This window comes from Gobio gobio (genome assembly GCF_949357685.1).
Source record: "Gobio gobio genome assembly, chromosome: 24".
Classification (NCBI taxonomy): domain Eukaryota; kingdom Metazoa; phylum Chordata; class Actinopteri; order Cypriniformes; family Gobionidae; genus Gobio; species Gobio gobio.
The window spans coordinates 38,666,353-38,684,109 of record NC_137120.1 but is presented as its reverse complement, the minus strand read 5'-3'; the positions used below and the strand labels follow the sequence as shown (position 1 = coordinate 38,684,109).

The following is a 17,757-nucleotide window of genomic DNA, read 5'->3' as shown; positions in this document are numbered from 1 at the left end:
AAACATGAAATATTTTGTGTTCATATTGTCTGCAATGAAATACAAGTCAAAGTAAATTAAGAAATCACTTCTTTTTTTTTTTTTTGCGTTTTCCATACTGTCCCAACTTTTTCTGATTTGGGGTTGTATAATAAATACTGCAATATTCCATGAACAATAAGGATGGTCTGATTTCATGGTCAATACCCATCAATATGTCCCACTCCAAGAAAAAAACAAAAAATTGGGATCATAGAAAGAGAAAATTGTAAATATTGTCATATTAAGATTCAGAAGAATAGCGTGAGACCTGTTGTGATTGCACAAATTCTTTAATTAAAGGACCCAATTGTACATTTCAACAAGCAGTCAAATGACCAAAAGACAGAACTGCATATGTACCTATCGTCTCGCCTACTTTCAGTGTGTTAGAATATTAAAATAAATCCAAATGTGATTTTCTTAAAAAAAAAACATGGCAAACCATTGACATGGATGACAATTTCTTAACAAATATTAAAACATTTAAATTCTGGAAAGTAAAATTTACCAGTATGGCACCATGTTCTTTTCATTTAAAGTGTAAAACTTCTTAAAATATACAAACAGAACACATAACCTGAAAAAATTATACAATATTTACTCCAAAAAACATCTCTATAGAAGCCTACATCTTGTGCCGGAGAAAAAAGTAAAACCTGGTTAGGTTGCAGTGCTCTTTAAAATAGTGCTTACAACAATATGAAATAACTTTTTTGACTATTTACAAACTTGTACTCTTTAAAGATTTTTGTAAATGATTGTCATATTGTTTTCTCATATAAGTGTTAAAGAAATTTGAATCCGTAGACGAGCCAGTGGAAGCTCTTATAAGAAATGTCTGTAAATACAGTATAGCCTATATATATGAATAATAAAAAAAAAGAAATGTAAAAACAAAGAGGCTGACCTGGAAGTTCATTTTCTCTGTGACTTCGTAATACTATAACAATTAATAATATTATTCATTAAACACCTTGCAGCACCATATTCTTTTTCTTTTTTTAACTGCTTTACAATAAACTCAACACATTCAACAATGTAAGCTTCCGGAATCTCTTTTCATGGACCAAAGAAACCTGTTCTTGAACTGGTTTTGGAAATGCATTGATGATAAGTTCTGAACATAGTCTAATGTCAAAAGCATAATAATATGTATTAGTTAATCATGTTAAAAACACGATTTTACTACAATTGAGACAAATCAAAACCAGTTGTATGATTTAGTCCTGCTAAATTTATAATATACACCAATCAGGCATAACATTATGACCGCCTTTTGCTGCCAAAACAGCCCTGACCCGTTGAGGCATGGACTCCTGAAGGTGTGTTGTGGTATCTGGCACCAAGATAGTGCACCTGGTGCCATGTGTTCCCCAGGTAAGCCACACACACACACACACACACCAGGCCATCCACGTGATGTAAAAGAACACGTGATCATCAGACCAGGCCTCCTTCTTCCATTAGTCCGTGGTCCAGTTCTGATGCTCACGTGCCACTGTTGGTGCTTTGGGCGGGGTCAGGGGTCAGCATGGGCTCTGGTCAGCGGCTGAGCCGCCCCATACACAACAAACTGAGATGCTCTGTGTATTCTGACACCTTTCTATCAGAACCAACATTAACTTCTTGAGCAGTTTGATCTCCAGTAGCTCGTCTGTTTGATCGGACCACACGGGCCAGCCTTCGCTCCCCACGGGCATCAATGAGCCTCGGCCGCCCATGACCTTGTGGCCGGTTCTCCACTTTTGATAGAGACTGACCACTGCAGACCGGGAACACCCCACATTTTGGAGATGCTCTGACCATCACAATTTGGCCCTTGTCAAACTAGGGATGCACCGAATCCAGGATTCAGCTTCGGATTTGGCCAAATATTGGGCTTTTTGACGGGGTTCAGTTTCTGCCGAACCTTCAAATTTTTTTCCACAGAACCGAACCCTTAGCCTGACAAGCCAGACCCACATCAAGATGTTGGGTCTGGGAACTCACCATTGGCAGGGCTCAATCCCAGGGGCGGGATAAACGGTTGTCTTTCAAATTCCCTCTGCACGCAATAGGATAGCGCTACAACCAACCAGAGCAACACAGAAGGTGAAGCGGAGCTAGTTGAGAGATTAAACTTTGACTGTATCCGGTCGGCAAAACTCCGAACAAATCTTCCTTTCTTAAGAATGACTTCAGCGCCGTTCTTTGTTCTTTCCTCAAAGAAAAGCTGAACTCCAAGTCTTCCAGAGTCGCGGCTATGTTAAGCCCGCCCACCGACTCTATTCACGATGTGATTGGCCTTACCAGAGTTTGTTTTTTCTAGCTCGCAAGCCAACAGAGAGTTGCTAGACGACCCTTACTACAAATTAGATTTGCTGCCGCTAGGGTGCGTCTAGATTTGGCAGTATTTCAGTCAAAAGAAGGCGATTCAAGTCGAGCTACATCTTCAATTTGAAACGCCGATTTGTCTCGTGGTGACCAGGTTTACTGTCATACTGCACCACTCTATGCCTGTTTACTGTGATAATGGGCTGAGTTGGGAGTAGGATTCGGTATTCGGTTTCAGATTCGGCAGAATCTTAACCAGCGGAAAATCTGGATTCGGTGCATCCCTATGTCAAACCAGCTCAAATCCTTACACTTGCCCATTTTTCCTGCTTCTAACACATCAACTTTGAGAACAAAATGTTCACTTGCTGCCTAATATATCCCACCCACTAACAGGAGATGAAGAGATCATCAGTGTTATTCACTTCACCGGTCATAATGTTATGCCTGATAGGAATTTAAAGTCAATAGAACATGTACAAACAAATTGCATTTTCAAATTTTATGACTAATAAAAACTATTATGCCTTCGTCGCGAGACTGGGTGGGTTATGGAATCACTATACACATGAACACCTGTCTCTAAAAGGTAAGTTGATTTGTAAAGTTGATCTAGAATCATCTTTCCAAAATCTAATCTCACAAAATGTAATAGTGAGAAGGGTTCGGATCTACAAGCGGAGTCTCACTCTTTTTCGTACTGCTAACTGCTTCATTATTGACGTCTCACATATTTTTTTCGCTAAACAGTCGGTAACACCCTTGCTTTCTTTTCCATAAATAAATATGCCTCCAAATCTTCTGTTCATTCATATAAACATCAAAGTAATTTACTGCGTTTTAGGACAATCAGTTTTGTAAGAGCTGTATATCGACGCGATTTACAGCATAATTTTACGAACAAATTTGTGCTGCTCGCATTCATTGGATGAGGCCCAATGACTGGCGATTGGCGCCATACACACTCGCACGTACATATGCACAAACATACATTATCTCAACTGCATCTGCCAACTGGACAATTTCCCTACATCTCACAAAGCAGCAGTAATTAATGACACTTAAAGAAATAATCCAAACATAATCCGAATGAGTATACAGAACATAATATAAATGAGAATACTATCACATTATGTTCGGTGGAGTATTCGATATTCCAGAGGTCAATCTGGCTCATTTGAATTGAAGTAATGTAATTCAAGTTGGTAAGCAAATCAAGTCTTTTTTTATCTTTTGTTTGACAGTCTTCCCGTGATTGATGGCATCTCTATGGACGGATCTTTCAGTGTGTTCAGAGGTAGAAACCAGTGGTCTGAGGGTCTGGGGGAGGTGGGAGGGGCTCAGGAAGGGGGCGGGGACTGTTGCCGGGTGTGGCCACTGCATTGCCGTTGGGAACCAAACAACTTCCTGTGTAGGCCACACTAGTGGAGTTGAGTATAAAGCCCGACTCCATCTGGAAACAAACAAAAAAACAAATGTTAGACGTATTTAGCTAAATACCTAGCTGAAAGTGAAAAGATGCGTTCACGCTAGGGGTGGGAATCACAGGGTACCTCACGATACGATACACGATACATTTCTCACGATACGATAATATCACGATACAGCAATTCTGCGATAATCAATATATGTATTGCTAGACAATCCTATAATGATACTTCATGAAACTATGAAAAAAAATGCCTGTGATAAAGTGCAGGTTTTCCAGACTTTGGCCTTAAAGGTGGCTGTGGCAATCTCGTTAAAAAACTATTTTTCTTAGGCTAGTTAACTTATGTTCATGTTTCCCTCATTCATGTGTTGAGCGCCACCTCGAGGAGCCATGAGGTAGCGATGTTGGGAGCAGGAAAATCTATTCACCATTGTATCAACAATGATATATTGCCCTATCGAGATTTTATCCCACCCCTAGTTCACGCCTTGTTGTAATTATGAGATTTGGGGCCAGATTTACTAACAGCTTGCACCAGCACAAACCCTCTTTTGGTGTTAAAAAACTACTGTCAGGATTTACTAAAGACGTGCAGAGATAAATTAGCATTGAAAAGGCGTGGACACAGTTATTTTTGCGGCTGACCTTATTGCATTTGTAGGAGTTTCCCTTTCAGGCGCAAAAGTTATGGGAGGAGAGTATTTAAATGAATCACGCAAGTTGATTTACTAAGATTTGCACTCATAAATTAACTGGTGTTTAGTGTTGCTTTCGTCAACGAAAATTATGACTAAATATCGTCGACAACGAACCTTTATCACGTGACGAAAACGAGACGAGACGCAGCGTAAATGCTGGTCATGTGACGATGACTACAATTAAATGTATAGTGCAATATCGTTGACGAATAAAATGTGACTGAATGTGAATGAAATGTGAATAAAACGAGACTAAATGTGGTTTACAAAATAAAAACTATGCAAAAATGTCTCATCGTTTTTGTTGACCAAAATGTTATTTTGTCTTGTTTAGTTGCGTTATTATTATTATTTTGCATTATTTCTGTGGTGAGTTAGCGTAAATGACAACAAACAAAGTTAAGTTAATTCTGACACCGATGTCCTGGTTCGTCTTCGGGAGAAAAAGAAGAAACGACATTTGGAAAAACTTTCATTACTAAGAAGTGGAAAAGAAAACGGAATGTGTTGTGGAAAATGATGGTGAGAAATGTGGCCACAAAATCACAGGAAAAAACACCACGAACCTTAAGAGACATTTAACATGTTTGGTTGGTAAAATAAATATGTTGTAAATTCAAATCAGAGCGTCTTCCGTGTCTGAATTGGATGTATTCTTGAGTCTATAAGGTAACAATAGTATAATAAGATAACCTTGTTTGAAATGGGTTTGGTTAAAAGAAGATTTTGGTTTTGTCTATACTACTTTATTGACTGGGTTAAATAGAATTGCATTACTAAAAAGAGACTAAAATACAATTTTCATTGACTAAAACTAGACTAAATGTCATCAGTTTTCGTCGACTAAACCTAGACATAGATAATTCTGACTAAAATAAGACTAAAATGCTCAGACTTTTAAGTGACTGAAACTTGACTAGACTAAAAAGAGTATGAACATGACTAAAACTAATAAAAACTAAAATGAAAGCTTGACACAAAGACTAGACTAAAACTAAAATTAAAACAGGCCGCCAAACCAAACACTACTGGTGTTTGCGCCATTATTTACCGACCACAAAAAGCACGTCTTAAACCAGCCGCTAACTGGTAGATTGCGTTGGTCATTTTTGGAAATTATTCGGCTGCGTCTGTCTGCTTTAATTTGCACATCGTCAGTAGATCACGCGCAGAACTGTTCAGTCCCACCAGCGCTTTTATGGAATTGAGCTCTCACGCTAATTTGTTCAGTACATCTGGCCCTCCGACTTGTAAAAAGTAGGGATGCGCGATATATCGGCCACCTTAGCGATATCGGCCGATATATGTACATTTTTTACGTTATCGTTATCGCCCCAAATAAGAAAAGTTTCCTGATATATTAAAGCCAATAAATAATGGATTATTTCCTTCAGATGTGAACTGCTCACCATGAGGGTTTTAAATAGTTTGAAATATGATTGAAATCACTTCATAAAAGGAAAATAGTTAAGAGCAACGTGCAGCGCAAGTCATTCAGGCTACAAAAACGTATGAGAACATTAAAATTGTGTGCTTGGGACATGGCTTTTAATGGTGAGACGTTTGTTTTGGTAATCAGGCTCTCAAAAATTATTACAAAAATTTGGATTTATCGTCCAATATATCGGTTATCGGCCTACAATTATAGAGAATTATCGGTTATATATCGGCTAAAATGTTCATATCGGTGCATCCCTAGTAAAAAACGTTTTCTTTCTTGTGGAACTCGTAATTACAACTAGTAAACTCTGACTTAAAGATTTTGCCATTGATAGTGTTGCCAATGAAATGCAATAAAATGTCCAAAAAATGTACATCTATCAGGGTTTGTGTGAATCTCAAGACATTGTCCTTAAACATGTCCAAAATCTGAATATAAAATGCACCACAACATGGCTTCTGCGTAAAACATAGCTTTTTGAAAGTCATATAGTGTTAATACAGAACAAAAATGACAAAATCCACAGCAAGCAACCACGACAACTCATTAGCATTAGCTACCTCTCTGTTAGCTTATGGAACTAGCACAGCGATTGCTTATTTTAGGAGGTTAACTGGACAACAGATGTTGTATTTGGTGGGGTCATTTAAAGTCTTCAGAAGATACATTCAACAGGATCACATACAAACTAATTCCGCTAACTGCTGTTTTTAGATGCTAACTCATCAAAAAATAACTATATTCGACATGGTAACCAAAGCTAATCTTTAGGATAGCCTTTAAAAACTTGATTTAGCTTTTTAACAGCAATAACTCTCAGAGTTTTAACATGGATCAACACTGAACTGACGAGACTGGATACTGACTACAAGCAATTACAAGAATATACAACATTGCTTTCAAGAAATGTAACAACTCATTCATTTTTTGGGGGGCCGATGGTGTGCAGATGATAAGTAAATCCCTGGTAATATCACAACGCTCCGATATTTAGTATTTGAAAGTGCAGTGTTAGTATGCATGAGGTAATGTTGATGGCGGATTGTAGGTCATGGCTGCTCACGCCTGACTGGGCATTTGAGCTCTATTCTCCTTTCAGCTGAGAGCAATGACCCTGAACACAGACACATACCCAAAGACCAGAATTTAGTCCTGGACATTGACTATATTGTCTCTCTTTCTTTCTGGCTTTGTCGTTTCATTGATGATTCACTCTGTTTAAACATCCTCATTCCCATTTCCGTATTCTTTCTATCCATAGTATCCGCTCTCTTTTTGTCAGCAAAATTTGCTCCACTTCACATTTTCATTTCTTAAAAATGAGTCCATAAACAGTGCAAAAGTTACCACCATAATGTCAGGGTGTTGCACATGATTTCCGCATGATTTGTTAGCATGTTGCTAGTTTGTTACTCACTGGGTAAGTCAAAACAGCTCAACCCAAGTCTCTATGAGAGTCTTTGAGGTCTAGATGTGACTTTGGTCCCTCCTTCAGTCGGGTGAAGTGTAATGCTGCGTTCACACCAAACGCGAATAGAGCATCAAAATCGTGTATACCGTGTCTAGTTGGATGCTTGAACATTTTGAATCCATTCGCGCGTCTACAGCGAATTGGACGCGCATATAAATTGAGCCTTTGAAGCGAAATAGACGCGCGTTAAAGGTGCTCCAGGAGAAATATGTCATAAAACACCACTCTGCCGCTTTTCATTTTCAATAAAAATATATTAAACATTAATAGCTACACAAATGTGGTCCAGGCAACTCCTACATTATCTTCACTGCATGTATATTTAAATATCCTTAAAAAAAATAAGTTATGAAACTTCTCTTTGCCCTCAGTCAAAACGATTTGGCAGACAGCAAATTATAGATTCATGAGAGCAAAGATCGCCCTTTAGATCCACACAAGACGAACCACTACAGGACATCAGAACCAGCGGCAGACGTCAGAAGGACCGGCCGAGGAAAGGCAGCTCTCGCCGGGGTTAATGAGCGCCCGGTGATCAATTTTGGCGCGAATTGACGCCAAAGTTCAGACGCAAATTCGCTTCAAACGCGTGAATGCACAAAAGCACCACTCGGGCTTATCCCACAAGACGCTCAATTTACGTCATTCGCACAAACTGGACGCACGAATGAGACGGAATCGCGTCCATCCACGGAATCGCAGGACCTCCAGACGCGTGTCAACGCGCCTTTCCATTGACTTAACATTGAAATCACTCGCTCCTGACGCTCTATTCGCGTTTGGTGTGAACGCAGCATAAGTCTTAACGCGTATAAAAGTAATAGCACACCTCTACCTCAACAAGCCACATGATTTTAGATATCATTCATGTCTGTAGCACAAACAACAAATTGTTTAAGCAAGCACTGCTTGCAGTCTACAGAAAACACAACCCCTATATGTGGAACAACAGCATGGTGCCCTACATGTGGAAAGGCAAGATTGTCTGGATAAATGAGTGCAGACAGGGGCCCATGGTCTCAGAGTATTGCCTGCTGCATGAGCGGTCCTTTTGTGGAGGCTTCTCTTCCTCTATCTCTCGTTTATAGCCTCGGGCTCCCCTTTTACAATAGACTAGATGCTACAGTTGGCTGCCATCAGTACAGCGGAAAAGCTTGTCTGATGATGATGGGCTGACCTGGAAGCTTACACTCTTAAGCTGAAGATTACAATCTTGACCACAGTCACCATAATAAAGCAACACAGCAGGCAAAGCAAACATCCACCTGTGTGGGGCCCCACGGCGACTCTCCAGAGACTGACAAGACTTAGGTCTGTCACTGTGCATTATGCAATCTCAGCACATTAGCTTTGACCTCGGTCCCTTATACAGAGCACAATTAGGTCAGAGTGAGCATTTAGGCCAATGGAAATAAAGAGATAGAAATATGGAGGGGGTGGAGTGGGCCATATCAGGGATTGGAGCCCAGAATATCTACTATCCTAGACAATCCAAATTGTCACATGCAATGTGAAAGGCAGTCAGAAGGATCCTTACCATTATATGAAATGTTAAAGACAATTTGATACCATATAGTGGGATATCCATCTATGCCAGAACCGAACTTGACAATGTAAATACCCAACAGGGTTTGACGGGTGTTCAATCCTGCTACTGGAGGGCCACTTCCCTGCAGTGTTCAGATCCAACAAAACCCTCCCCGGAAGTTTCCAGTAACCGCGAAGACCTTGATTAGCTGGTTTATGTGTGTTTAATTAGGGCTAGAGCTAAATTGATGGAAGGTGGCCCACTAGGAGCAGGACTGGACACTTATGGGGTACTGCAATACCTTTGATTTTCCCTTATCTTGGTCTTGGAAAAACAAACAAACAAGTTTTTAGGATTAGGGGCTTGTTCATTCTTATCAACCAATCATTAACCATCTGAAATCAGGGGTTGAGAGTGTACTTAGGGTCGTGGTTAAGGATAAGGTTTGTCCTGTAAAAAGTTTGATAGGGATGTTTGGGATCTTGGTTAAATCGCATTGTGCAACTATATCCTTCTTTAACTCTTACCTTACTGCGGGTGGTGTCATGGGTCAGTTCAGAGCCATAATCTGTCAATGAGGGAAGGTTTGAAGGTGTGGCTAATCCCAGGATATGCTCCAGGGAGGAGTTCTGTTTGGTATAGGAGGCGTAATAATTGGGTGCGACCTTTGGCTGCTGCTGCTGTTTCTGATAACCCTGTTGATAGGACGAAGACCGGGCCATGGCTGTCTGAAACTGCCCTGCATCCACAGCTGAACTACTATTCATTGTAAAATCCACCTCTGAATTGTCAGTCATATTGCAGTCAACATGGGTACCCAATGTCTGTGTGTGTGCCTTTTGGCCATTGGGAAAACAAGGTCCGTTTGTGACCAATTGGTCTGTGAAGTTGTATCCATGCCACTGGGGATCATTGTAGACCCCATTCGGAAGGGTGTCACTATCCTCAACTGTTTTCTGTTTATACTGTAATGGGACAAGGAACTGGCTGTGCTGCCATTGCTGTGGCTGTGCTTTACTAGTTCCTGTTATCTTGTCACCAAGTTGAGAGTTCAAGTTGGCTTGTGTGTGTTCAGAGACCCAGTGACCATTGTGTACAGCTGGTACCGAGTTCACCAACAATGTATCATGCTGGTTAAAAGTAGGAGTCTCAGAGTCTGTTGTAGACACCTGAGGAATTGGCACCTGCATCCAGCTCTCAGTTTTGTGGCAAACCGACTGGCCATTGACATGTTGCTGCATACGCTGTGAGAGATGAATTATGGGTGCTATCTGTTTTTGTGGCCAGAAAGGGACGTGAGGAGCAAGCAGTGAGGAAGTAACCTGAGGAGCTGACTCGGAAGCGGAACATGGCTTAGGGGGTTCAACAGAATCTAATGCTGTGGCAGGGTTTTGAGCATCTGTCGAGTCTTCTATCCGGTTCTCCAGTGAGTCTTGGACGTAGGAGAGGATTTCGTTGTTGGTGAGAAGATCATTCAGAGATGGGATGTAATCCGGTTCCATCTCTACCTGGATCATCCTCTCATCAAGAAGCAGCAACTCCAGGTCCTCTGCGTTGAGTCCGAGATTTTCCAGGGCACTGAATAGCTCGCTGTTAGAGCAGCTCTCCTCATTTTCTAGGGACAGAGAATCTAATGTTGCCAGTAGTGGGTCAAAACTTGATGGCTCCTGTTTGGAGACTGCAGTCACACCATTCTGCCCCGGATTCCAACTTTCCTTCTCCGAAGAAGAGAAAGTGCTCGTCTCTCCTTGCTCACTGAAGAGGCTACTGTGGAATGACATTCTAGGCTCCATAGCAGGCTGGCAAACATAAACAGACTCGTCCTGTCTCATCATGGCTCCCAGCAGAGAACTTGGGTCCACATCATCCTTTGAGCTTTTGTCCACCTTGGTCTTTTTGGTTTTGTTGTTCTTGCCTTTGCCCTGAAAGGTGTCGGGAAAGCCTGGCATGGGGTAGCTGATTTGGTACAGCATAGCTTCTCCAGTAGCAAAGGTGAAAGGAAGATGCATCGATCGCTTCCTCAAATGCTCTCCGCCTTCTTCTTCTCTGAATAAATGAATAAAAAAAGATGTGTCAGAGGACGTGTTAAGGTGCGTTCACACCAGACGCGAATAACGCGATTCGCGCGAGTGATTTACATGTTAAGTCAATGCAAAGACGCGAATAGACATTCTGCGGTGTGATTCACGCGAATGAGGCAGCATGAATGACGAAGTGCGAATTGAGCGTTTGACGCGTTCGCCCAAGTTGAAAAATCTGAACTTTGGCGGATATTCGTGCCGCGTTAACCAATCAGGAGCTTTCTCTAGTAGTGACAACAATGAGGAGAAAATCTGTATATTAATATCTGGTTTAGACAAGTGTGCATATGATTATCACTGTGATAACATTAACTGACATGAAACACAACCCAGTCTCTTTTTGTTAAATGCAAGTTTATGTATGATCAATAATACAAAAGTATAAGTAAAAGGTATAATAAGCTACACATGAAATAAAGCAAACAATTCAGTCAAACATTCAAAGTCAGTGCTGGTCGGCTACAACGGTAACGTAAAGTTAAATAGCCTAATAAATAAAAAAGTAATGAAACTTAATTTTGTCCTAAGCCTAAACGATTTGCCAGGAAACAAATTATAGATCCATGGTATAGATCCCACGCTCTCGCCGGGGTTAATGAGTGCTGAGCGCCTGGTGATCCATTGGAGCTCACAACTTCGAAAACGCCAGATCAAATGTTCAAATAGGCACTCTTTATATAAATAAACCACAGATTTGAGCTTTAAACTACATTATCGCCTGAAAAGTCTTAAAACTACGTTTTATCACACATTAACAGTAGAATTTTAACAAAAAAGACGTGTAAACACAGCCCATGTCAGCCATTTCTCAACGAGACGAACCTCCTGGCAGAAGCCCCTCCCATGACACGAATTCGCATCTGTTGTGAAGCGAATTTCACGCGCGAATGAAGCGAGTAAACTCAAAATGTTCAAGAGTCCAACTTCAATACGCGAATCAAGTGCGAATTATTCGCGTCCAGTGTGAACACTACATAAGAAGTACTTTCATCAAACTATTGCTAATTTGCCATGCTATTTAATAGTTCATGGTGAATACTAGAAGTATAAATGGATATTAGCCTTATAATACTTACACAAGCGGCCTCTGGGTGGCAATGATGTAGTCGGGCTTGCCATTTTTGTAGACAAGTCTAGCGTTAGCTTGAACCCATTTCCAACGGTTGTCCTTTGTAAGCAGTCTAAACACAGTCAGGCCGCTTTCTCCAGTCTTGATCACTGTAATGGACAATGCAACAGTTTGTAAACCCAGTTGAAATGTATAGACCAGATTTTTCTGCTAGTTCCATATTCATTTACTGATATGGATTTAGGGCTCTAGTTCACATATCTCTCTACTCCTAACGACTTCATAATCTATAGGATTATGGGAAAACATTCCTTGTACTTTCTCTTGCTTTGTCTCTTTTGTCCTCCACTCTTGCAGTAAACCAGCATAGAAAAAAATCAGGATTTGCCACACGTCTTGCCCATACAATTGACATTATCAATTACCTCCTGCGAACCACACTTAATGAGAGGACTGTCACTTGTTAAAGTATTTGCCTAAGCACACAGGGCTAATGTCTTTTAGTATCACTAGAGTTTATTTTAGACACCAAGCCTTTGGCAACAATGTCAGTATGCATCAGCAGAAAGACAGTTCAACATAGCTGCTTCTGAATCTTAAAGGGGTGGTTGATTATGATTTCAGTTTTATAATTTCAGTTAGTGTGTAAAGGCCTGTGCACCTCAGGACGATTATTGCGCGCTTATTGCCAGCATTTTTCGGCGCGTCTTTGGGTTCCCACCCAATCGATTTTTACTGGCGATGCGCCGAGTGAACGTGCAAATTCAGTCGATGGCACTCCCGGTACACAAGGTGGTGCTTTACGCTTCTGACACTCGCTTGTCACACAGAAGAAGAAGAGAGACAGTATTTACGTGCTTGGCAAAACCATTCACACACTTTTGCTAACTGGCTAGCAGCATTAGCTGCTCTTCTTCTTTGTCTACTTACTTCCTCTTCGTCGTATCAATGTGTTCTGCAAGACCGTTTTGTGTTTGAGCGCCACCAAGTCGTGTTTTACTGTAACTTCGGCAGCTCCAGGCACGTGAACAAAAGCACCAATCTCATTGGTCGGACAGTTTTTAACACGCCGCGTCAAAACAAAAAACGAACCCAAGGCGTTTAAAAGAAAAATTAAGCTTTTATGCGTGCTGTTTTGCACGTCAGTGTGCACACTCACATTGGCACCCTTTGTTTAGTCACAATTAGGGTTGGGTACCATTCACATTTTAACTGGTACCGGTTAAAATACCGGTACCCAATGGTACAAAAGTACCCAACGGTACCTTTTTTCGGTACTTTTGGGATGTTTACATCAATAACTGTAAAGAACCTGTAAGTCGCTTATAGAAGTGTTATTGACATTATGCCAGAGCTGCCCTGGTTTCTGTCTGCCATTGTCTGTGATGTTTGATTACTGTAATATTTACTAGTAAATAGTAGGCTACTATAGCCTAACGTCGTCATACTCAATTCTAGTCAGAATTTGAGTCTGATACTGCTCCGTTGGGCTGTGATTATGGGGCGTGTTTCAACCGAACCAGGAAAGACCTGAATTGGATAGACCTACAACCAATCAGAGCAACGGAGCGACGCATAACGTTAGTTGTCAAATGTCAACAGAACTCAACTGCACTGTGTTGCCATGTCCGTGGGTTGAAGCGACCCCAATTATGTGATATACAGACCCAGGAATGCGATTTTTAGCAGGCAGCCCTGCCAAAATAACACATATTTTACCCCCAAAATGATGTTTTCCCGGAGAACCCCCCCCCCTCGGAAAGCTATTGGGCTTGTTTTTGGCTAGTTTTGAGGAACGTTAGCAATTGGGCGGGTTTTGTTGTAACAACTTGGCAACCCTGTACCTGCACGCACGCTGGAATAAGTAGCCTAACGTTAGAAGAAAAAGATGAGTGTAAACGATATTTTCCGGTGTTGTAAAAAAAGAATTTAAGGATACACAAAGTACTTACCCACACGATCATCATTTCTGAGAGAAATAGTAAAGGTGAATGCATATACGAACAAGTTCTCCGTTTAGGATTAGAACAAATTCAACCCAAGCGCCTTTGATGACGTGGATGATTACGTTACTGTTTATCATCTGTCTAAAGCCCGCCCTGACAATTTCATTGGTCCGAACAGTTTCTGTTCGGGCATAATTACTTCTCTACCGATCAAGTCCAGACCGAACTGCAATCTGAGGGTATTTTGAGCTAAAACTTCACATACACCCTCTGAGGACATCAGAGACTTATTTTACATCTTGTAAAATGGGGCAATCAACCACCCCTTTAATGTTATTCAGTCAATCACATTATTGGTTACCGGAACTTGAAGGCTAAATTGAACTTTCTTTCTGAATTCCGAAATTACAAATCTGAAGAAATCTGAATATCTTACTCCTGACATGGTTCTCGGCGCAGTAGAGCATATCGGCTGCATGGATGAACTGGTACCCTGAACCTCGAACTCGCAGCTCTGCCTCTGTGTAGCCAAGAACGATTTTACCCCTAAAACACAGGGAGAAACAACATCCGAGATGTATGTACCATTTTATATTGTACTTACAAAGATACAGTATAACTAGGGTACCAACATTTCAATGCATGTTATTATTATTTGTCTTTAAGAATCGTACTTAGCATCACAGGCCATTGGTGTGAAGTCCAACTTGTGTTTGGTTCTAAAAATCATGTTCTTGGTTCGGATTTCCATTATGGAAGGAGGCTGTAGAGGTGTTGCTATGGCAAACAGGGCGAGCTGGGGTGGCATTTGGGCTCCGTCGTCCAATCGTCTGTTCTGTCCATGGAGGAATTTCAGACGCCCTTGAATATTCAGGGCCTTAAATGAAAACAAACAATGAAATATTTACTATACAAAAAGGCATAACGTGAAAAATATCAAAGTGGAATTTGATATTCAAAGAAATGTAGAACTTAGCATTCAATTTAACTTAATTTTCACAAAACGAATGAAACATAGCAAACAAAAAAATATGGCATGCAGAACAAACACAAAACCATATATTGCATTTGCATGAATGCACGCACACAACTGATACACGTATATGTACGTACACAGCTGAAGCTAATGATTTTGCTGGCAGAAACCACATCATTTGTCTCTGACTCAATGTGGCAAGAGTTCAAGCTAGGTCATCTATCAATGAAGGCTGTACGACCTGTCCAGAATGTGTCATATCTGAATAGTTTTTCTATTTTGTGACTGGTTACTAAACCTTTGGTGAAGATTATGACATCCATGAGTGAGTCTTTTATGTATGTCATCTGTGATTTATTTAGTGTCAAACACACACACACACATAAAAAAAAAAAAAAAACACTACACATCTCATGGCTGGAAGGCACTCTCGTCATTTCATTTCTGGGTGAGATTTTCCTTCAAGTCTTGTAAACTATGTGGTACCGCGTGCAATGCATGATTTAAAATAGACCTGCTTATGTAAGGCTACAGAACAAATGCCTCAGGGTACGTTTACACGACAACAATATACTAAAAATGGAAACGTTTTTCGCATTTTTCACATACAGACAACACCATTGTCAAAATGTTCCCCATTCACATGGATCTGCGAAAACTCTTAAAAAAAGCTGTATTGTGCATGCCAGGCCAGTAGATGGCGATGATACTTTGTAAAGAAGTTCGCCGATAGACTGAACACGTAATATGCATGCGCATAAAGTCCAAATTTGACCAAATTTGCATTTTGTTAGTTTACATGGAGACGGTAATGCTATCGTTTTCAAAAACTTGCGCTGCGTCCCAATTAGGCATGTGCCGGTATAAAATTTTCATGTTGCGATTAATTGCTGAATCTTTTATCACGGTATACGGTATTATCACGATATTTAAATTTGTTGCAACAAAAAAAAAAAGTGTTGTCCTTCTATAACAGGTTTAATAACTTTCTTACAACAAAAAGAACCAAACATTTAAATACAATAAAGCAATACACAAAAATTTATAAAGTAAACAAATATTTAAAACAGATTAAAGTGCAAAAGAGTTATAAAGAACAATAGGTAACACTTTACAATACTCTCTCACCAGTTAATGCATTAACATTAACAAAGAATGAATAGCTACATTTTACAGTTATTCTTCTTTGATAATGTTAGTTAAAAAAGCAGCTGTTAGTCAGTGTTAGCTCAGGTCCATTAAATAATACAGTAATTTAGTCACACTTATACTCATTGATGGTCAAATGTGACTATACACCTTAACTATTTTTTAAAATAAATGTTCTATATTTAAGTTCAATAATATTTATTGAATATTTTGAGGAGATCTTTTGGTACTAAATACTATTTGTGCAATACTTATGGTCCATTAATGACCACTTAAAACATTTCTTCTAATATTTGTATTATTTATATTACAATTAGTGTAGTAATTAATGTTAAAATAGAGAATTCCAACGCAAAGAGGCAAATTAGAGCCATTTTGTGGCTGGAAAAATTAAAATGTTCACTTGTAATGCCATTACCCACTGGGTGCCTGTATGGCTCTTTAATAATATACATGTAGTCTAGTTGCACAAAAAATATTGAAGATCATAACTGCTTACTTATTTGTGAAATTTTTAAATGTTAATAATAGTGAATAGTAAAGAATGCAAGCAAATATAATATAACCCCAAAAAAGTTTAAAATAGTGCTAAAAGGCAAACTTATTTTTCCTTATATGTACAGTAGGCTATATACATATGAATTCATACTGAATCAAGATCGAAATCGATATTTGTGCCCATCGTCTCATAAGCTAATGCTGATTTTAGGCATCTACGCTGTAAATCAACCAGTTAGCTATGGTGTTGTGGCACATACATTATGCAGGTTATATATATTTTATGTAACTTATTTTGCCACAAAATATATTGAGTTTTCCTTTGACTAAAACTAGACTAAAATGACGAGACTTTTAGTCGACTAAAACTTGACTAACAAAAAAAGATATGTGAATGACTAAATATGAATAAAACTAACAAGGACATTTGGCACAAGACTAAGACTAAGACTAAATTAAAAATAGGGGACAAAATTAACACTAACAGTTACAACTTTTGATATTGATAATGTGTTATTAAATGCTGAAATTTACATTTAACTAAGATTAATACACTTTTTAGAAGTATTTTTCATTGTCAGTTTGAACAAACTAATGTTAAATAATAGAGCCTTATTGTAAAGTGTGTGACTGAATAACAATCAGAACATATTCAAACAATATCTAGGTACTTTAGTCCAGATTAAAATGCGTGTAAAATATAAAATGTTTAAGTTTGAAAATGAATAGCCTTAAGTCTTTAAGTATTAAATATTTAGTTGTGTTATGAGCACCGTGGCGAATACAGAAAACGTTTTGTTTACGAGGATTACCAGGCAAACGGCTGCATTTCTGCTGTTCCCTCAGCGCCCTCTGCTGTCAGAGAGTGAATGTGCGTCTCCTTCACTCGTTCCGCCATGTGCTCGGCTCATGCACGTTGGGTCTGTTTATATCAGTGCGCGTTTCATTTTAAACGGTTGATGGGTAAAGTATTCTTAAAATGCATTAAAAAAATCTGAATAATTCGTAAGATATAATTATTCACGGTATTTTGAAGTGCCCACGGTAACAATATCGTGCATGTTCATTATTGCGGTATATCGTATTACCGTCACATGTCTAGTCTCAATTCGCATACTATCCGTCCTAAATAGT

At 39.6% G+C, this 17,757-nt stretch overlaps 1 protein-coding gene across 1 annotated transcript in view; it reads right to left on the bottom strand.

Annotated features, from left to right (window-relative positions):
- Positions 1–294: 294 nt before the first annotated feature.
- The window catches only part of ahr1b (aryl hydrocarbon receptor 1b), a 90,375-nt gene continuing 72,912 nt past the window's right edge, over positions 295–17,757 (bottom strand). The window contains exons 7-11 of the mRNA XM_079807487.1: positions 14,675–14,877; positions 14,437–14,546; positions 12,062–12,203; positions 9,432–10,950; positions 295–3,787 (exon numbers count right to left, since the gene is read on the bottom strand). Coding sequence (XP_079663613.1) covers positions 3,626–3,787; positions 9,432–10,950; positions 12,062–12,203; positions 14,437–14,546; positions 14,675–14,877 — 2,136 coding nt within the window. The 3' untranslated portion in view covers positions 295–3,625. The remainder of the gene's footprint in view (positions 3,788–9,431; positions 10,951–12,061; positions 12,204–14,436; positions 14,547–14,674; positions 14,878–17,757) is intronic.